We start from the raw sequence: 22,087 nt of genomic DNA on the forward strand, positions 1-22,087 counted from the left end.
GAATAGCTTAAAACTGCCAGAGGGCAGGGTTAGATGGGATATTGGTGAGAAATTGTTCCCTGTGAGGGTGGTGAGGGGCTGGGATGGAATTCCCAGAGAAGCTGTGGCTGTCCCATCCCTAGAAGTGTCCAAGGCCAGGTTGGATGGGACTTGGAGCAAGCTGAGATAGTGGAAGGTGTCCTTGCCCATGGCAGGGGGCTGATCTGGGTGATCTTTAATGTCCCTTCCAACCCAAACCATTCCATGACTTTGTGAAGTTGATGCTCTTTGACAACTTTAAGGAGTTCACCGATGGCAAGTTGAGCTTTATCACAGCAGGGCGGGCAGAGGATGCTGCACAGGGCGCCCTCAGTGTGCGTGTGTCCCCTTTCGCATTCCCTCCCACGACAGGAAGATTTGGGGAAGTTCAGGGACGTTCACAACCCTCAATTCCCTGGAATATTCAGACTGCCCGTGTCCCATATTTTCGACCACGCACCGAGCGCTGCTCATCCCTTCCCCCTGGCCGCGGGAACACCCGACACGCAGCCGAGCCGTGTTTTAACGCATTTATTAAAATTTTAGCAAGTTTACACCCTCTTGTTTTCATTTTGGTGCCCGCTGCGCTCGCCTGTTTTAAAAACTCTCTAATGAGACGCCCTTTTCGCGCGCCGGAGATGACAAAAGTCCCTGTGGAGGGAGGAAGGCCCCCAAGATGGCGATGCTGGCGGAGCGTGAGTGGCGATCCCGGCGGGAATGTCCCGGGAGTGGGGACGGGGAGCGGCTCCAGACCCTCCCCACAGCCCTCGCTGAGGGGTCCGGGCCGCGCTGCCCCTCCCGAGGGGTGCGGGGGGGTCGCGGTGCCGGATAAGGGGGCTCAGGGGGGTCCCAGAGTCAAGGGAAGGGGGTGCAGGGGCTGGGAGAGGCGGGATGGGGGGTCCCTGTGCCCGGGAAATGGGGTCTCGGGGTCCGCAGTGTTGGGGAAAGGCGGGTTATGGGGCGGAGAGATCCGGAATGGTGGGGAAAGGGGTTCAGGTGTTGAAAAACGGGGGGCCTGGAGGGTGGGAAAGGCAGGAATGGGGGTCCAGGGAGTCTTAGAATCAAGGAAGTGTAGGGTTCGGGTCTGGGAGACTCGGGATGGCTGGGAAGGGGATTCAGGAGGCCCTTGGTATTGAAGAACGGGGGTCTGGAGGCTGGGAAAGGTGGGAATGAGAGTGCAGAGGGTCCCTGTGTTGGGGAAAGGAGGGTCGTGGGGTGGGGAGAGCCCGGGCTGGACGAGAAGGGGGTTCAGGGGGTCCCTGGTGTTGAAAAACCTGTTGTCTGGGGTTTGGGAAAGGCGGGAATGAGGGTCCCAGTGGTCCCAGTCTTAAGGAAAAAGGAGATCTGGGGTCTGGGAAAAGCAGGAATGAGGATGTAGGGGTCCCAGGATCAAGGAAATGGATGGTTGGGGTCTGGGAGACTCAAAGTGGCTGGGAATGGGGTTCAGGGCGTCTGGGGTCTGGGAAAGGCAGGAATGGGGGTCCAGGCATTCCCAGCATCAGGGAAAAGAGAGTCTGGGGTCTGGGAGACCTGGCATGGCCAGGACAGGGTTCAGGAGGTCTCCTGTGTTGAAGAACAGCAGGTCAAGGGGCTGCAAAAGCCAGGAATGGGGTCCAGGGGGCTCCAGGGTAAAGGAAATATTGGATGAATATCCTGTCTGGTAGCTCCCAGGTATAGAGAGAAAGAGAAAGAATATAAAGATAACTCTTGTCTCTGAAGTTCAGGAAACAGAATCTCTCAGGGCTGTCCAAAGTAGGAACTACAAATGTTTGCTGCCAAGTTAAAAGTGCATTCCAAGTAGTCTTTTCTGTTAAATGTAAAACTCTGTTTGAGTAAAAACACGACTCGACTGGATTTTTATGTAACAGGACTAATATTCTCCTCCCTGAGTACTGTTAAGATTCTCAGTAAACTTACTGCTGTCAAAACACCCTTAAAATGAGAGCACAGAGTCTAGTGAATTTGTTTGCTTGACTGCAGGAAATAGGGACTATAATGAGGAGTTAAAAATTATGGTTTCCACTGGAAAATACGGGTGTGAAGTGAGGAAAACAAAATTACGTTTGCATATGTGATTTTCTGGTTATTTTAGGTGTAAACTTTGGTGCCATTTTTTCAGGATTTGTTCATTATTTTAATTGGACACTGCACATGTCAGTAATCATAGAGTAATGTGGGGTGAAAGGGACATTTAAAGCTCATCTCAATCCACCCCCTGCCATGGGCAGGGACACCTTCCACTAGCCCAGGTTGCTCCAAGCCCTGTCCAAGCTGGTCTTGAACACTTCAGGGATGGGGCAGCCACAGCTTCTCTGGGCAACCTGTGCCAGGGCCTCACCACTCTCACAGGGAAGAACTCCTTCCCTGTATCCCATCTAACCCTGCCCTCTGTCAGTGGGAAGCCATTCTCGTTGTCCTGTCCCTCCAGGCCCTTATCCCAAGTTCATCTCCAGCTCTCTTGGAGCCTCTTTAGGCTCTGGAAGGGGCTCTGAGGTCTCCTGGGATCCTTCTCCAGGTGAACACCCCCAGCTCTCCCAGCCTGTCTCCAGAGCCTTGCCTTTCCTGTGAGCCCCGACCATCCATAAGCACACAGCAGGGGTTTGGATGGGAACTTTCAGGAATTATAGTTAAAAACATGCTCCAGGCTCAGAATTAGTCATGGTAAAAGGGTTTAATAATGGATCTTTTTCAAATTGTAGGATATCTGAGTGAAGGGGTTGAGTTGTCCAACCCTGGCACAGCTGCCTAGGGCAGGGGTGGAGTCCCCATCCCTGGAGGAATTTAAAAGCCATGTCGATGTGGCACTTGGGGGTGTGGGTTAGTGGCGGCCTTGGCAGTGTGGGTTAGTGGCAGCCTTGGCAGTGCTGGGGAATGGTTGGACTCGATGATCTCAGAGGGTTTTTCCAGCCTGAATGATTCTGTGGTTCTATAAAGAAATGACAGTTTTCTCCACTGGATGGTGCTGCTCGCCCAGGGTTGCATCACTTTACAAGCAGCCCAGAAGGTTGGTGTTAAATTATGAGCTGAATCTTTTAGCTGGAAGTTAGTGCCTTGTTTCCTTTCTTGCTCTCAAGACATCGGTGAACAAACATTTCTGATAAATTATTGACTAAACAGTGTTTTTTGCTGTTTTCTTGGAAAGGGAGGATGATTTTATGGTTCCTGTAGGTGGCATGGAGCTATTTCCAACTTCCTTAAATTCTTCTCTAAAGGTGTAAGCAAGTTGGTTTGGGGGGTTTTCCTGCATTTGTCTTATCCTGTGTGAAAATAAGAGTATGTCAACCTTGTAGAAATGTGACGATTAATCCCACAGTGGTAGTTAAGAAGTTTGAAATACATGGATTGCAAGTGCTGGGAAAGGGAAGGTCTCTTAATTTCAAGCTTAAGAAATATTTATTACAGGTGTCCTTGTGTTTTTTGTTACAAATGTCTTGGGAGTGAAACATCTCAGGGGTTTCTGCACAGGAAAATATTCAGGAAAAATAACAGAAAGTGAATTTTAAAGTGGAATAGTTGGACTACCTCAAACAACTCAATTTGGAAGTTAATTTAAATTCAACCATTCAGTTGTCATGGGTCACTTCACTGTGCAGACAAATCATTAGAAAGATGCAGTGGTTTGACAACTGTAGGAGTTGGGATCTGCAAAGTCACCACCCAGGGAACTGGTAACAGAGAGTGTAAGAGAGTATGGCCATCCTTAAAATGTTGTTAAAATTAAAAAAAGGCATTGAATAGTTTTTGATGGCTGAGTGAGGGAAAGTTGATGTTAATTGAGAGATTTTAGAGGTAGAGATGAAGATATATGATTGGAAAGGAGGGCAGCTGCTCAGCTGGGCAGCATGACCTCTGGTAGAATCCTGGAATCAGAGTCATTAAGAATGGAAAAGAGCTCTAAGATCATCGAGTCCAGCCATTGTCCATCACTGCCCAGGCCACCAGTGACCCATATCCTCAAGTACCATATCCACATGGCTTTGAAATCCCTCCAGGGATGGGGACTCCACCAATGCCCTGGGCAGCTGTGCCAGGGCTGGACAATCCTTTCCATGAAGATGTTTTTCCTTAATATCCAACCTGAACCTCCCCTGCCACAACTTGAGGCTGTTTCCTCTGGTCCTGCCCCTTGTTCCCTGGGAGCAGAGCCCGACCCACCCCCCCCCACCTTCCCCCTTCTCTCAGGGAGTTGCAGAGCCAGAAGGTCCCCCCTGAGCCTCCTTTTCTCCAGGCTGACCCCCCCCAGCTCCCTCAGCCACTCCTGCTGCTCCAGCCCCTTCCCCAGCTCTGTTCCCTTCCCTGGACATACTCCAGCCCCTCAATGTCTCTCTTGTCTGAGGGGCCCAGAGCTAACCCCAGCACTGGAGGTGCCCCAGCAGTGCCAGCACAGGGACAAGCACTTCCTTGGCCCTACTGCCACACCAGGGCTGCTCCAAGCCTGTGGAGTTGCTTCATTTGTTGCTTCCCCACCTTTTGTTGGCAGCACAGGCAGGACTTGGAGTAGATGCTGCTCTGAAGGCTGCCTGGTGGGAATAATCATAGAATCCCAGAATGGTTTGGTTGAAAGGACCTTAAAGATCATCTCGTTCCAACCCCCTACCATTGGCAAGGACACCTTCCACTACCCCAGGTTGCTCCAAGCCCTGTCCAGCCTGGCCTTGAACACTTCCAGGGATGGGGCAGCCACAGCCTTTAAGGTTAATAAGTTGTTTCCTGTGCAGAAGTGAACGAAGCAAAGGCCTTGTTAACTCCTCTCACAGCTCTTGTTCATTTAATCCGCTGTAAAATCTTTTTATGGATCTTTTTGAGCTTCAAAGCTTTGGAAGTTTGTTAAAAAAAAGCCCCCACTATGCATCTGACAGTGCTGGTTCTTTAAGAGCAAAACTAAACAGGGCACAAAATGAGTCAAACATCCCCGTAGTATTCAGTCCCTCTGGCCCAGATCCCAAATCTGGTGTTTTAGGGAACGATGACTTCCTGATTACGTTGAAAACACCTCAGTGAGTTTGGCTTCTCCCTGACTTTGTGTGGCCTTGGGTGAACGGGTCATTTTTGATCCCCCGTTTCCCATGGTGGTTAATGAAGTTTGTGATCTTCCTGTCTCCCATCCTTTGTTTGTCTTGTTTATTTAGGTTCTCTTCCTGCCTGTGCTTAGGTGCACACTTGAAGTGCCTTGTTAACTGAGCTGGCTTTTCCTCCTTGATTTCCAGGAAGCTATTCCTGGTGGGAGAGGCAAGAACACGCACGTGGGCCTGGGGGACTGGAGTTTCTTTAGGAATCTGCATAGGACAAAGGAGCTTTGATTCTCCTTTGGATCTCTTAACTCCTGCAATAGTTTCTGGTGGCTTTTCCCAATAAATTTCCCAGTAAGTTTCCTAGTAAACCATTCTTGGCAAATCCAGAAGCTGAAATCTCACTGGTTTGTGTTCTGTCATCTCTGGGCATTTGTATTTCATTTTTGTTTTTTTGTTTTTTGTTTTTTGGTTTTTTTGTGAAGGCAAGTATTAAAACTTTTGTGTTGTGGTTAAAAGGGAGACTGGATAATGGATTTTGTCCAGAACTGGGAAAGCTGTAATCACCTCCCCTGTAGATTTCCAAAATTGGAGCAAATATGGATTTTAGGCCTGTACACTTACATGGTAATCCTTGAAGCCTTCCCTGAATTGCAGCTTATCCCTAGGGACAACAGCTTCCAACTTTGGTGTTTGGAACTAGTGATGTTCAAGGTCCCCTTCCAACCCAAACCATTCTCTGGTTCTATGATATCAATTTTCCTTTGGCATTCTTCACATTAATAATTAATATTTTCACCGCCCTTTTTTTGTTATCGTTGGGTTTTCTGTTAAGTAAACTTAACCCCCCAAATATATTCGGCCTGCTCTAAGTTCTGGGGTTTTTTTTTGGCAATGGAGAGCTGGAGTTGAACTGATTCAATACTGTGAAAATGTCATTAGAGCCTGTTTGAACTTTTCCTCCCTGTCCCAGCCCGGAGAAAGCAGAAGTGGTCCGTGGATCCACGAAACAGCGCTTGGAGTAAAGATGACTCTAAATTCGGCCAGAAGATGCTGGAAAAGATGGGCTGGTCCAAAGGAAAGGTAGGATCCAAAGGAGAGTTCTGTATCTGAAGGGTCTAAAACTGCCAGGGAGCTCTGATTTATTCTCTTAAGTGCACAGAGAATTTGAGCAATGTTGGATTTCTACGCTTTGTTGCAAAGGCCTGTTTTTGACTCTCCTGCTTTACAGTTTTTCTCCCTTGTTTGGCAAGTTAATGTCCCCAGATAGGAGCAAGAGTTGGCACATTTAATTAGGCAATGGTTAAAGTCTTTTAAGTTACTGTTATGCTCTCAGTTTTCTCCCTACTTTTGATTTAAAGCAACTCCAGGACCTGTTTTAATCTTTCACCCATTTTTAAGTGGTCTGATCTGTTCCTTGAGCCCCCAAAATGCAGCATTCTGGGAGCTGAATCCCTTCCCAGCTCCAACAGGTACCTGTGGGTGAGGGCACTGGTTTCTGGCACTAAGAATAACCTCTGGGTTATCCTGCAAACTGCTCAGCTGCCCCTTAAAACCACTTTTAATTCCACAGAGATGCCTCAGCAAAGCTGAGATTTGGGCCTGCACATCAGCGTGTTTAGGGCTAAGAATGCCCACAAAAACCCCACTACCTTTATTTAATTCTCCTCCTATATTTTCTCACCCAGACTTTCTTTAACAGAAATAAAATTAGGATCATTCTCCATCCTGTGAATGCTTTAAAGCCTGTTCTCACATTTCTCAGTGTAGCTGCTCTTGCTTCAGTTGCCTCACAACAAGTTTCCCACTTGAGCTGCTGGATCTTCCTTTCCAACGGTTACAGCTGTGCAAGAAGGATTTCTCTCTCCATTCCACTACAAACTCAAACAAATGCAACCTCACCTTGACCAAATTAATGGGCAAAAGCCCATCTCTGCAGTGCAGTTAAGCTGCTTACACTACTCCTGTCATCAGTTGTATTGGAATTGGGTCAGGGCAGGATGTGTGGCTGAGTGGCCTGTTTGCTTCCACACTTTTTTTTTGGGTAGCAGGAGTTTCAAGGCAAATTTTCCACCCCAGGGACCAAATGAACTCAAGTGGATTTGTAATAGCAACAGCCTTTTTTCAATATGTCTCATTCTTTTAAATATTAGATATCCCAGGATCTCTCCACAGGGCTTTTCCCCATTGCTGCTCCACATCCATGTTCATTAAAGCCAACACACTTGGCTGGTAATTTGTTATTGGTGACAAATTAGGCAAAAAGTAGGTGAATACCAGGAATAAAGTTATAAACCAAATGTTTTGTCTTTTATTTTTTTAACCCTGATCATACAGTTAAGAAAGATAACACTGGACCTGAGAATTGCTTCCCAGATTTGAATGACTGTGGGTTTTAGGATAGAGAATTCCCATAGTTGTTTGCTCCAATATTTCCATCAAATTATGAGTGTGAACGGGGTAGAAAAAGTTGTTAATGTCCTGATTCTCCCCTACCCCTCCTCTGCTTCCCTCCCTTATAAACTTGTTTGGGATTATACTGTCCATGTGGATCTGCCTTCCCAGTGACAGAGGTATTTTACGGTAGGGGCCTCTTCTGTATATGTAGTGTCTTGGTTTAAAACAGTAAACACTCTGGGCTTGCTTAGGAATGTCAGGTGACTTCCTGATTAATCACCCAACTGCTTAATGTTGTTGCTATTTTAGTGTTTATAATACTTTGCTGGAGGCTTAAGTAGTAAATTTTAAAAACTGAGTATCTCGTGTGCTAAAGCCTGTGAATGAATTCAGTTCAGGCAGGAAAATAAATAGTAAGTTGTGATTTCTTGTTGTATTTCATTGCAAAGTCTTAAAGTACAAAAGCTCTGATTGCTCAGTCACTGCTGTAAAATCCTTACTTTTTACCTTTAAATCCTCCTTAGGGTCTTGGGGCTCAGGAACAAGGAAATCCAGAACACATCAGGGTGAAGGTGAAAAACAACACGCTGGGATTAGGAGCAAACATCAACAACGAGGTGAGAACTAGGCCCAGGTGAGGGAATGGCTCCTGTTTCAGCTAAAACATAAATTTTTAAATAGAATATTAGTGAAATCTGTTGTCACATCTGGTGTTAGAATGTACCATACAGGATTGTTTATGACTTACAAACTCAACCCTTATAATTTTATCTCACTTTGGAGTGACTGTGCGAGCTGTTGGTGGTGTTATCCCCCTGTGGAGCTTCCCAGGGTCCCTCCCACCAACAAGGATTGAATACACCCAATTAAGTTATTACTTAATGTCTGTTTTAGCAGAATTTGTGTTAGTTCTGAAGACTTTTGCCTTGTATTCATGTGGATGATGTTTACAGGACAACTGGATTGCTCATCAGGATGACTTCAACCAGCTCCTGGCTGAACTGAATAGTTGCCATGGACAGGGTGAAACAGGTAGGTTCATGCTTTGCTCAATCAGATGCTGGAAACTTAGCAGAGTTTCCATTCTGTGTCTTAAAAGATGAGCTGAGGCCCAATTTGGGCTCCTTGCTGAGGTTGACAACTCCTCCTTCTCCCCCAGAATCAGTGAGAGCCAAAGGATGTGTTACTGTCCATGACCATGCTGAAGTTTCTCTGCCTGGATATGTAGATATCTCAGTGGATCAGTTTTGCTCTCAGGACTCAAATAAAGGCTTTTTGTTGTTTATTTTATCCAGGATCACAATATTTGGGACCTTTTTCTGGGCTGTACTACAGCAACACTTGTTTCTTTATCCAGAGTCTGTCTGAAGGCTCACAACAATCACTCACAGTTGCAACGTTTTGTCTTCCTTTTAATAGTGAATTATCACTCCTGGCTTCCATGTTCCACTGATTTCTTAAATACCTCCTTTTCCTGTCCTTGGAGAGTTGCTCCATAGCTTTTGACTCAGGGTTATGCATCTCTGCTTTGAGTGTGCTGTAATGTGATTTTTGTAGCCCTGGTGTTGAGCACACAAGTGGGGAAACCACAACTTTCCCAAAAGGGCTATTTATAAAGTCCTTTTATTTTTGAAAAGCTTTGTACAGCTTGACTTTGGTTTGTAAAAATGAAGTTGTGGTGGGTGTGACCTTACAGAAAGAATGGTTTTATCCAATGGTTTATCACCTCTCCTTTAGTTAGACTCAGGTTTAAGTCAGATCATACATCTGAACAACTCTCTGGAGCTTAGTGAATTTAGCAGCTCTTCGTTCATTTATTCTTAACCTTTGAGCACCGAAGGTTTTCTAGGAGAGGAAATGCAGAAAGGTGAGGAGGAAAATCAGTTAGCAAGAAGGTTTTCTAATCCTAGACAACTGGGGTTAAAATTTTGAACCTAATATTTAAAAACACCTTTTTTAAACTGCTGTGTAAGTTCTCCTTGTGCCCTGGAGCCCTGATCATGATCTGAGGCCACACAGCACTTGGTGCTGTCCTTCAAGTCCTCAAGAGGTAGAAGAGCATATCACAGGGAAATTCCAAAAGTTCCTTTCTGCCTTTGTAACTAAATCCTACCCAAGTTCCAACTTGAGCCATGGGAAGATGAGGAAGGTGTAGCTGGTGGGAAAACCTGCAAAGTGCTGGGCAGAGAGTTGAAGTGACTTGCCCAGGGACACAGTGAGTCAGCACAGAGGCAGGTTCATTGAGCAAGGCTGTCTTGTTCCTAAAGCTGTTGCCTGGGTAACTGATGCAAAATGCTCCATGAAAGCTGTATTTCTCCCTGCTTTACTCAGTTATTTTAAGTTTTCAATCACTGAGAACAAATTTGGGTGCACATTGAAAATTCCTGGTCACAATCCCTTTGGGGGATTTACAGAAAGCACAAAGCTCTAAAACTTGTTTTTTTGGCAGTTTGCTTAAGCTGGCAAAACTCATCCGGCAAACTCTGCCTGCAGCTGTGCTGCAGGATCAAATGTTACATTACTGGCCATCAGCCAGTTTCAAACTGCATTAAAAGTCAGCTGAAAAACTTCATTGTTCTTAAAGAGCTGCTGGAGTTGCCAGAGCTGGGTTGCAATTAGAGGTCGGAAGGGAAAGGCCCTGTGGGGGTTGATTTGCCCACATTCAAGTACCCTCTGTGTAGTTTTACCTTTCTTTTCCTTTTTTCTAGGTGAGCACTCAGTGAAGGCAGGTTTAATTAGATTAGATGTTAGGAAGAAATTATTTATTGTGAGGGTGATGAGGCCCTGGCACAGGTTGCCCAGAGAAGCTGTGGCTGCCCTATTCCCTGGAAGTGTTCAAGGCCAGGTTGGACAGGGCTTGGAGCAACATGGGATAGTGGAACAGGGTTGGAAATACATGGTCTTTCCCACCCAACCATCCTATGATTCCTGGCTCTTTTGCTGGGATACTCAGTGATGAAATCTGTGTCCCTTTCCCATCTTAAGATGCAGAAACATCATCCTGGCTGTGTCTGTGATGTGCCTTGGAATATCCATCTGTAGAAATAACATTTGACTTTCTTGCTTGGACTAAATGGCTTTAAAAAGCACAATAATATTCCTGCAGTGCTCACTCAGTTTGTCAGGGGATTTTTTTTCCAGTCCCTGGCAGACACAGGGATGCACTTCCCTGCCCATTGCAAGTGCCAGCACGTTTTGGGAGTGAAATTCCTCCCTGCAGGCACAAGGCGGTGCTGCTGCGCCTTTCCCTGGAAGAATAATGTGGAAAAGGAAGCGCTGTGGGAACCCTTTGCTGTATAATGCTCCTTTTGGTACAAGTAGCTTGGAGAATAGGCTTGAAGTGTCGTGTCTCTGGTCAGGATATTTAAGTTGTGATGCTTGTTTTCCCCACAGAACGTTTTTATTGGGGAATTTCTGTTAAAAACTGGGTTTGCTGGTCCTCTCTTCCCATTAGGGCTTAGTGTGGGAGAGTGGATCTCAGCTTTTTGGCACTCAGCTCTTCCACTGCAGGCTGAGGATTTCAGGTTTAGGTCAGTGATTCCATCATCAGGTGGCACTACCTAACAAACAGGGAAGTGCTGGAATTCCAGTGTCAGAAAAGCTTGGGCTGAAAAGCTTTCCAGGGTGGGATCATGTAAAAAAGATGACTCAACTTGGCCCTCAGGGCATGGGTTCATTTCCTTACCCATTCCCAGTTGCCACTGGAAGGAAAAAAACATCTCATCAGAGTAACCTTTTCGTGGAGTTACAGAGCAGAGAATCCTGTGGTGCCTATTTTCAGGACAAAACTAATAAAGTACTTATTAACTGTACAGCAGGTTGATTCACTCCTTCTGAGATTTTTCTGGGGGGGAATTAACAGGCTCTGTGGGTGCAAAGAGAAGGTTTGTACCCCTAAAATAACCTGCCACAGCTCAGGAACGTGATGTCTCTACTGTTAAATAATGGGACTAATCCTTCATGTGGCTTTAAGCTGCTGCCAATCTCCCAAACTTCTGAGTGAATTTGGAACTCAGCCAAGCCCAGAGGCCATTCCTACTGGACAGTTTAGATGCAATCCCTCTCCTGGAAACTAGGAAAATGAAATAATATGGATGTGGCAGTTTGTTCTAGCTGGCCTGAGGGACAGAAAAGCTTTGCCACCATTCAGTTTCCTTACACAGATGGATCAGCTTATGTCCAAATAAAGGTATTTTGTGTAGGGTTAGAAGTGGAAATCCTGTAATTTCCCCCCCTTTCTCTACCCAGGCAGGTTAAGTATTTTATTTTGCACTATTTCTTACATCTTTCTCAGACTTTGGCACTGGGGGTATTTTGTAACAAACAGCACAATAAACCCTGACCTGTTACTCTTTTCTAACCACAGAGATGGATCTGCCTTAGACCTGGAGTGCCTGTATCTGCCTTTTCAAACTACATTGGATTGGAAACAGGAAGGGAAAGGGATGTGGCAAAAAAAAATCAAGCAGTGACATGTCTCAGACAAAACTTGCCATGCTTCCTTCAGTAATATATTGTGATATTTTGTTGAGACTGGGTTTTGAGAGAGAAAGTTAAATACACTGGTGTTTGAATGTGGTGGTTAAAGTGCCTCTAACAGGGTTGGAACATGTTTCCTTGGATTTTTTTTTTTAGAGCCCTCAGTGAAAAATCAAAAAAAGACATTCAGCCTTGAAGAAAAATCCAAATCTTCCAAGAAACGTGTCCATTATATGAAGTTTGCCAAAGGTAAGAGGGGTTTTGTTGTTTCATAAGCTCTGGCCAAGCTTAGAACAAACCCTTTCAGGGTGATCTGTTGCCTTCTGAAGTTAAATCTTGGTTTAGGAATACCCCCTGCAGCAACTTGCTTAGAGCTATAATGTGCTATCTCTCTTTATTTTTAGTAATTTTGGATGGCTTTAGGCTGATTAGTTGAATAAAACAGTTCCTACCTGAAGGAGCCACCAGCTGGGTAAAGGAACAGCGAATATTCCAAGTTGTGGGTGCGGTGAGCAGGGGATGGGAGGGGGGAAAGATGATGATGGAGTGACTTATGACTTAGGATCTGCGTGGCACTATCCCCTGAGATCTCCAGTAACCCTGCTCAGAGATCATGAGGATGGGATCAGGGATCAGATTAAACCTGAAGGAAGGCAGGAAAGCCCTCTTACGTCGACCAGATGCTTTATGGGATAAATTAGGACGGTGGTTGGTGGCCAGAAAAACTATCAAAAACTCATGGAGTTTAGTAATTTCTTTCTTCCTTAGAGCAATTACATTATTTCAGTCATCCCTGGGTTTGGCTCCTGACAATTCTGGAATCCTTTCTCTGTTCCTCTGCTCCCCTTTCACACACCCACATGCACATGGTGTGTGTACCTGTTTCAGGGTATGGATAGGATCAGTTCCACTAATGGCTGATTTATTAAACTGAAAGCTCTGTGCAATGTTTTTGGACAGCAAATGCCTCTGCTAAAACAGAGCTAATTGATGTCTGAATGGAGGCCAAATTTTTTATGTTGGGGTTTGGGATTTTTGATTAAATAAATTGGCCTTGAAGTCAAACCTGTTAACTCGACCCTGCCACTTTATGACATTAAACAATTAAATTGGTTCAGGGCTTGCAAGTGCAGAGGCCATGGCCTGTTTGAGGGAGTGGCAAAGAGGATTTATTTTGATTTGGATTTAACCTTTTGCTAAATATAGAGGAAAAAAGAAGTGTCTTTTGAGCATGTAAAATACAGATCAAGGCTTTCATATTCACAATACCTCTTATTTGTTTGGTCGTGTTTCCACAAGGCAGCCCCTTGTTTGCTTGCACCCTCTGTGGTCTAAACCAGGGAAATTGTCCTTTTTCAGGGAAAGAGGAAAAGTTATTTGAGAAGGGCTGGTGTTGTTGTGGCCCTTGTTGTTCAAGCCTGATCCTGCTTCCTTTCAGACTAAACAAGACAAGCTCACACAAAAGCTGGAGAAGGGAACAGCGACGGCACAAAATGCAGCTTCCGTTTGCGGGGCTGGAGAGACACAGGGAGCACACACAACCCTTGGGTCTGGGAATACACACCAGTCTGAGATTAAAACACTGACTGCAGCTGCTTTTCTAGCAGCTGTTCCACTGGGATGCTGCTGGAGGTTATGAATGTCAGCTGAGTTGGTTTTCTGTTAGAGAGAGAGGAGCAGGGGAAGGCACGGGCTGACAGTGTAGGGTAAGAGGAGGAGCAGGAGGATTTTAGGTGTCATTTTCCAAGCCTTGGCCAAGATAAAGCTGAAAACAACCACTAGTCTCATCCAGCTTGCTTGGGTAAGGACATTTAGAGGCTGTGCAGTGAGGCACCAGGAAGCTGGGTCACACTTTCTCCTCTAGGTTGATGTGTGTCTTTGCCCTCTGTAGGCAGTTCAGGATCCTGAGGAAAAGAAACAGGTTAAATAGTCAGATTTTGGGTTGTTTGGGTTTTTTTGTCCACTACAAGATTCATTTTGAGGTCACTGATTTTGGAATCAGAAAATCAAGTGATTAAGACCCCAGCAGACTCCTAATTAGTTGAGCTGTCTGGACTAATTTTGTTTAAATCTTTAACTTTTGCTGAGCTTTTTTAAGAGGTTTTTCTGAGAGAAGCTGTGGAAAACCCAATATAAGGATTCCTGCACTGTGGAATTGGCAAAACTTTTGCTCGAAACTCTGAATATCACATCACATCACACCCTTCTGCTTCCCCCTCCCTGCTCCATGTCTGGTGTCCAGTTAGCCACACAACAACCAGATGGGAATAATGGTCCTGCTGGGAATCTTTACTTCACCCTCAAAATTGTTTTGAGTTGGAGTAATCCAGTGTTGCAGAGATGGAGATTTTGCTTTTCAGAAGCAACATCAGGAATCAAAGTCCCCATGGAGTAAAGATGGAATTTTTTTTTTCATTGTATGGAGGACCTACAACTTCCTAATTCTGTCAGAGACAGGGAATCCTCCTGAGAATCCAGAGATCCTACACATACACACATTTCCTCATGAGTACCTTCATTTAGTGTCTTCATCACAGAATCACAGAATGCTGTGGGTTGGAAGGACCTTAATGATCATTAGTTCCAACCCCCTACCGTGGGCAGGGATACCTTCCACTAGACCAGGTTGCTCCAAGCCCTATCCAGCCTGGAGTTCCTGATTTTTATTCACCTCCTGATTGTTTTTCACCTCCAAAAGCGATTCCTCTATCTCTGTGGGTCAGTTTGTGTTACCAAAATGTCCCTGTCATCACCAGATGTGAAGGTTTGGGATTTTTTTCCCTCTCTTTACCCCTTCCAGGTAAGGACCTCTCATCCTGCAGTGAACATGATCTGTCCTGCATATTTGGGAGGAGACAGAACAGTGGGAAGACACAGGTAAACAAGAAGCTTCACCTTTCTCTTGTTTCCTTGCTTATTATCCCTCATAACAAAACAGTATTTCAATGTTTTGCTGCTAATGTGTTGTTTCTACTAGAAAGGCTGTGCTTGAACTGTGAGGAAATAAGAGTGAATTTAATCCATATTTTGTGAATTATTGTGATGTAACTTCTTTGGAGTTAGGAAACTCCAGTATTTTTATTTTACAGTTGTTAGGAAATGCACATCACCAAGGAGAATTTTGCTTCATCTGAAAGGTCAAAGGTTGGACTCAATGATCTAAGAGATCTTTTCCAACCTAAATGATTTCGTGAAAGATCCATAAATATCCAAAATAAAATTGGATATTCAGTAGCAACTGGGCAATCTCAACAAACTGCCCTTATTCTCACAAAAATTGGGAAAGGCTGAGCAGCTGCAAAGGATTCAAAGGTGGCTTGAACACTGATAAATATTTAATGAGAAGACCTTTCCCCTGACTTTGTGTAATGAGAGCAAGGTTTGGACTGGTTTTTATTTTATTTATGTGCTCATTAGCATTTTGCACTTGCAGAGAACAGACCTGCTGTATCAGTGTATAAAATAACAGACACTGTAACATGAAAAGTCCTGTGGAAAAAAACAACACCTGGAAAAGCACAAATGAATATGTTGCAAGAATTGGTTCCAAGTTGTCTGAAATCTCTTGTTTAGAGGGAAAGAAGGGGCTTGAAATTAAGTGGAAGTTTCTGGAATCCCCTGTAGTGTTTGACACCTTGCTTCTCATGCAGTACTCTTGGAAATTGTTCTGGAAATTCACATCAGGCCTCTGGGAGCTTTGGGAGGAGAGGAATAAGGGGAGAATGTGCTGAGAGGTCTGGGATAGTAGTGGAAATAATACAAGGTTTTTTACCTGTAGAATGACAGGGGAACTGGTGAAGAAGGAATAGTGATCCACTGGGGATTGTTCCCTGGAAAAACCTCTGTAAAATAAAGAATACTTCAATGGTGTATCTTCACTTGAACAGTTTGAAGGATTTGTGCCATTATCACATATAGTGTTATATTTCCAGTGAATCTCCTGTAGATTTTGAAGTGGTTGGTAAGTTTATTGGTGACAGAGAAAGATGTCAAGTCTGTTCCTGAGTTCTCTGTAAAATACACTGACAGCTAATTAAACCAGGAGGCTGGAAGAAAGTTAAACAAACTAAGAACTGCCCTGTCTTGTCTGCCACTGCAAAAAACAGTGGGAACCTTTGTTACAAGTCACATGGTTTTGAAAGGTAAGAGCTTGGGACCAGGCCATCAGCCACCACAGAACCCATCTTAGCTTATTACTGTCTTGAAATAAGAATCTGGGGACTTCAAATCCCTGAGAGCTGTTGGAGCTCTCAAATGCTGTGAGTGAACTTGCACCAAGGGGAGCCCTGTTGGTTAACACTTCTGAATATGCCATGGATCCACTGCTTGGCTCCCTTGCTGTCAGAGCAAGATGAAGCAGGACAATCTGGGATTTGAAGCAACTCTGCAGGGCTGTGGTTAAGGGAGTTGATTCACACACACAAGAATCCTCCTCTGGTTTGCAGGAGGTCTCAGGCCTGCTTGTCACTTGGTGCTCAAGTGTTTTCTGAGCAGGCTCTTGGGGCACAGGATGCTCTGCTGTGCTCCCCACCTCACCCTGGGCTGGCCCAGCTCCAGGTGGATCCATGTTTGGATTCTCTTCCATTTTCTTTTTCCCCTGGAGCCCTGTTGGTTAACACTTCTGATCCCCTAAATATGCCATGGATCTGCTGCTTGGCTCCCTTGCTGTCAGAGCAAGATGAAGCAGGACAATCTGGGATTCAAAGCAACTCAGCAGTGCTGTGGTTAAGGGAGGGGGTTTTGCCCACCCATGAGTCGTCCCAAATAGCTGGTCTTGTTTTTCTCCACATGTTCCATATCTGTTGGAACTCAGGTTTGGAAAGTGGTGCTTCTGGGGCTTTATCCTGGAGAACACTTACTTTTTCATGGATAGACACTGCATATGACGTGGATTTGAGGCTGCTTATGAAGGGTGTATAACTCTGTGCATGTTTTTGCTAATCCCAGTGGTTGACTGGTGGCTCCTGTGCAGATTTCCTTTTTCCCCTCGCTGAAAGGGTTCAAGCTTCTGGCAAAAAAAGTCACAGGCTGTTCCCTCTTAAGCACCCAGATTTCCACATGCAAATCCAGGCAGGAGATAATGTCATTTGGAGCTGCATTGTCATCCTCTGGCTACTGTCTGCTGCTGAGCAGCCACAGGGAGGAAGAGCCAGAGGCAGCACAATTGCTTCCCCCAGCCTCCCCTTCTCCTTTTCTTCATGGGTCAGAGATCTGTGGAGTTTGCACACAACAAAAAATGCACTGCTCAGGCCCTCCAGCTCTGAGCAATTTCATTTCACTGCACCCATGAACTCTCATGATCCCTTTCCATCATGTTCCAGAGCCTAGTCCTTAAGGTGGCACAAATGGAACTGTGAGGATTTGCTAGAGTTCTCTGTTTGCTTTCTGGTTTGAAATCCCTGAGCTCTGGGCACTTCCCTGGCATGGCAGAGAGCTCACTACAGGAGCAGGAAAGTGCTGTCATTCTCCTGGAAGTGAGTTGTTCCTGCCTGTTCCTGTGTGCAGATAATGTAGGAAGAGTCCTGGTGTCCAGCAGAGCCCTGGGTAGGGCCTACAGGAAAGATGGAGAGAGACAATTTGCAAGGGCCTGGAGGGACAGGACAAGTGGGAATGGCTTCCCACTGACAGAGGGCAGGGTGGGATGGGATATTGGGAAGGAATTCTTCCCTGTGAGGGTGGTGAGGCCCTGGCACAGGTTGCCCAGAGCAGCTGTGGCTGCCCCATCCCTGAAAGTGTTCAAGGCCAGATTGGACAGGGCTTGGAGCAACCTGGGCTAGTGGAAGGTGTCCCTGCTCATGGTAGGGGGTGGAACTGGATGGCCTTTAAGGTCCCTTCCATCCCAAACCATTCCATGATTCTATAGCTTGAAGTCCTGTCTTTAAGACTCTTTCCAAGATATCAGATCCCTCCTCTTTGTTCAGAGGTGCACTTTGAGAAGCCTCCAGCACAGATTTGATTTGGACTGAATGACCAATCCTCAGCTCACAACAGTTGTCATTCCACTCTTGATCTTTTGACAAAGACATTCAGCAGAATTCTTTTCCCCATATTTCTAGTTGTTTCAGTCCGGGATCAGAACAATCTTGGGTGTAACTTCATGGAAAGATGCAGGAACTGCTTTTCACAGTGACAGAATTGCTGAGATTGGAGGAGTCTTGAAGGTTTCTGGATCAGTCACTGCTCAAAGCAGGGTCAGCTCTGGCAAGATATTCAGGAGTTTGTCCAGCTGAGTTTTGATTGTCAGCCTTCCTTAAAGCCTCCAGTTTAAGCCTGTGACAAAATTCAGTGGATGGATGGAAGAGATCCCTTAAGGAGCAGAAGATCATAAAATCATTAAGGTTGTAAAAGGCCTTTAAGATCATGAAATCCAAATGTCAGCCAGCACCACCACCATGTTCATCACTAAACTATGTCCATATCCACACTTTTGTGAACACTTCCAGGGATAGTGACTCCACTACTTCCCTGAGCAGCCTGTGACAGTACTTGACAACACCTTCCATGAAGAAATTGTTCCCAATATCCGGTGTAAACCTCCCTAGTGTCGTCCTAAGTCTGGCTGGTTGATTGGATCACACCAGACTTGAAGATTAGGAAAAAGGAGGAAAAAAGCAAAACCCAGGGAATTCCATCTGTGGTCAAAGGGAAATTAGTGGAAGGACTCAAGGCTCAGTGACACGATCTCTGGACAAGCAAGATAATCTGACTCTTCTGAAGTGCTTGTCAAAAATAGTCACCTCTGAACTGGTGCTGTGATAAAGTGTCCCAGCACATCAGATGTGTCACAAAGCCACTGTTCCAATTAGCCCTGCCCAGGCTTTTCCAGTGTGGTCATTAGCAGTCATTTTATGATCTTGACCTGTGGAGTAGCCTTTGGCAGGAGATGTTTTGTATGAGCTTAATCTGAGCTGCCTTAACTGTAGAGCTGATCTCGGACTCAGTTTTTCACTCAGTGGCCAAGGAGTGATCTGAGTGATGGATCCTTTCTCTTGTTTCACACCAGCACTGCTGCAGTAAGTGGGGAATGTTGAAACTTGGATTATCTACCTTATCAAAGGAAGAGGGAGTTGGCTGGAGGATTGTAAAGATTGCAAAAGAGTGGAATTGCAAAGGGTATGGAAGGAAATGCTGTTTGCCCCTGAGGGTCAAAAGGAGTTTCTCTAGAAGTAATAAAACCAAGATACAAGTTGAAGCTGTTGTTTTGATGGTTCTGGGATATGTGTTACTAATCAGAGGCACTTGCAACCCTTAATTCTGAATGTCAAACACAGCAGTCTTTTTTTTTAATTATTTTTGATAAATCATGTGCCCAACTCAAACCTCCTTAATAAACTATACAGGGACCTTTGTTTAAAAAGAAAAAAAATACAAGTCAAAAAAACGAGAGGGGAAGAAAACAATGGCTGGGCTTCAGAGTGGACCTAAATTGAAAACATCTGCAGTTTTTCCCAGGGAGAGCAGCAAGTGATCGAAAATATTGAATTGTAATTATGATGCTCTCTGGAGACTTGCAGAGAGGACCTGTTTTGCAGGGTGGGATCTTGCCACACTGTTTTTTGCCCCCCACTTTCCCTGTGATTTTCTCACTCGCTCAGGAACACTGGGAGCTGGGGAGACAGAAAAACAAATTCCATTAGTTCCTATCTGGTTGAACTTCCTGGAACCCCCACTATTTTTTTTTTTTTTGCTTCTCAGAATTTCCTTCCTCCATCCAGCTGTGTTTCCTGATGAAGCCTTATCACTGGAGAAAATGCTCCTGAGTGAGACTGAGGATTTGGGAATGAGTTACAGACGGTCCCAACTTGGTTGCTGAACAACATGATTCTGGCACTGATTTCGCTCTGGGGGCTGGGGGAGTAGCTCTGATTTGCTCCAACTCTGTTTAAGGTGCATAAAAACCTGAATGTTTTGCATCCACCTCACATCCATGTCTCAGGCCATTCCATGAGTAATCTGCTTCCTCCAAATTTGTGTAACTTGGATGTAAAACCCGCGTAAGTTCCCTTAAACCACCGAATCCAAGTAGCCTGAAAGTCTCGAGTTTCCAGTGATCTCTTCCTTGTTAGTCATTAAAAAATGGAGTGATACACCCCTTTGCTTTTTCACTTTTCTTTTTTTTATCAGGAAATTGTCTTCTGACACATTTTGCAGAACTTCCTCAACTGACTTATATTTCCCAGCACTTATCAAAAAAGCATGTTGGCAAACCTTAAGGAACTACTGAAAATCCATTAAAATCTGGCTCTGCCATGGGCTCCCTGAAGTTATGGGTGAACTAAACGTTCCTGACACTTCGACTTTCTCTCTGCAAAATGCCAGTTTTTATATTGATATTTAGATTGATCACAGTTGTGATTTTTAGGCAAGTTACAACTTTAATCTTAGGGGTTTTTGTACCTGTGACCAAAGTTTCTGTTGCAGGAGTCACACATAAATTATTTTGCTGTCCTTTTTTTCAGGGAAGAAAAAAAACTGCAGAAGAATAAAAATGAGTTACAAATTAACATAGATTTTTCACTGTTCTGCTTTGGAAACCACAGCCAGCATAAGGTATTTGGGACTGAGAGGCAGAACAGAAAAAAAAGGACATCAAAAACCTGGAGAGAGTCCAAAAGGATTTAGTAAAATGGGTGACAGGGTTAGAGGGCATGTCCTAGAAGGAGAGAGTGGAGGAACTGGATACGTTGATCTCAGAAAAGAGGCAGAAAAAGGTGACCTCTCTGCCTATAAATATCTGGGGGTCGCAGGGAGGGAGGAGCAGAGGAAGGGAAGGGACAGTAATCAGAGCAGGCAAAAGCCAGGAATGGTTCTAGGGGGTGAGAACTTCAATTAGAAAGAGGAAGACACAAACTCACTCCTCGCAGGCTTCCTCGCAGTGATGTCAGCAGGGCACTGGAGGAGTCTCCTGAGGGAAATCCCAGCTCCTCAGTAAGTGATGCCAAGAAAAAACCATGAATTTAACACTTTTAGCCCCGTTGGAGAAGGCAGAGATAAATTGGGTTAATAAAAGGTCTCCCACCAAGTCATTCCGTGAGGGCTCCACTACTGCAGGTTGCTTCCCTGTGGTTGTGTTGTACTTGGATTCTCTGTGGCTGAAGGAGGTGGATCCCTGTCCATGTGCCTGTGGATGTGTTGGCCTTCCCCATCCAGCTGCCTGTTTCCATGGAATATTTTAGCATATTAATATCTTAAGCTTCTGCTGGGTTGGATTAAAAAATTGCTGGAGAGAAAGGGGTGTGTGATGTAAACAAATGTCAAGGCAGACATGGAAAATTTGCTTCCTTAAGAAATCTAAGTAAAAATGTGACTGCTGCCAGTGTGTTCCAGGGGAAGACAGTAGGGAAGCACTGAGATAGTCCTTTAACATAGCCCTTCTTTTTAAATTATACTCTTAATGTCAGAAAGAGAATAGTTGCCTTTTTAGAGGAATTATCTTATGCTGGGTTTTATAATTATCCCCAGGCTCAAAGTTTGTCAGATTTGGGGTTAAAACTGAGAGCTGCTCATTCCTATATGTGACTTGACCATTTTAGCACGTTTCATTGGAAGAGGGAATATAGTGTTTTCCAAGAATCAAGGCAAAGGAGAACATAGGTGTCAAAAAGGTGGGATTTGGTAGAAGATCTAGACATCTTCTCCAAGCTCCCCTCATAGTGATGAGACACAGGTGCCCAAAGAGGTGCATCAGCTGTCTCCAGAGATGGGAAAGGGGAAGTTCAGGTTAGACATCAGGAAGAATTTCTTCATGGAAAGGGTGGTCAGGCATTGCAAGGGGCTGCCCAGGGAGGTGGTGGAGTCCCCATTCCTGGAGGTGTCCAGGGAACGACTGGACGTGGCACTCAGTGCTCTGGGCTGGGTGACAAGGTGGGGATCGGGCACAGGTTGGACTTGATGATCTTGGAGGTCTTTTCCACCCTTAATGATTCTGTGATTCCACCTGAAACCAAACCCTTCCTAGAGATTAGTGCCTCTTCACTGATCTCAGAGGACATCCAACAGTCAGGTGAATCCTATCCAAGAAGTTCTATTCTGAACATATTCTGTTACAGTGCAAAAGCTCACCATGGTCTTGTAAGCACTTGATTATCCTCAGCTCTCTTGGCCTATTCTGTTCCTGTGAAAGCTGCATTTTTAAAATTGTTCTTACTTTTGCTTAGTGGGAAGAGGCTGGTGACCTAAGGCAG

At 45.0% G+C, this 22,087-nt stretch overlaps 1 protein-coding gene across 1 annotated transcript in view; it reads left to right on the top strand.

Annotated features, from left to right (window-relative positions):
* The first annotated feature begins 629 nt into the window (after positions 1-629).
* Positions 630-22,087, top strand: part of PINX1 (PIN2 (TERF1) interacting telomerase inhibitor 1) — a 66,056-nt gene continuing 44,598 nt past the window's right edge. Inside the window, exons 1-6 of the mRNA XM_064650814.1 lie at positions 630-713; positions 6,001-6,110; positions 7,949-8,041; positions 8,378-8,456; positions 12,060-12,152; positions 14,704-14,780. Of these exons, the coding sequence (XP_064506884.1) occupies positions 695-713; positions 6,001-6,110; positions 7,949-8,041; positions 8,378-8,456; positions 12,060-12,152; positions 14,704-14,780 (471 nt within the window). The 5' untranslated portion in view covers positions 630-694. The remainder of the gene's footprint in view (positions 714-6,000; positions 6,111-7,948; positions 8,042-8,377; positions 8,457-12,059; positions 12,153-14,703; positions 14,781-22,087) is intronic.

Source organism: Pseudopipra pipra, chromosome 3 (assembly GCF_036250125.1).
Source record: "Pseudopipra pipra isolate bDixPip1 chromosome 3, bDixPip1.hap1, whole genome shotgun sequence".
NCBI classification, from domain to species: domain Eukaryota; kingdom Metazoa; phylum Chordata; class Aves; order Passeriformes; family Pipridae; genus Pseudopipra; species Pseudopipra pipra.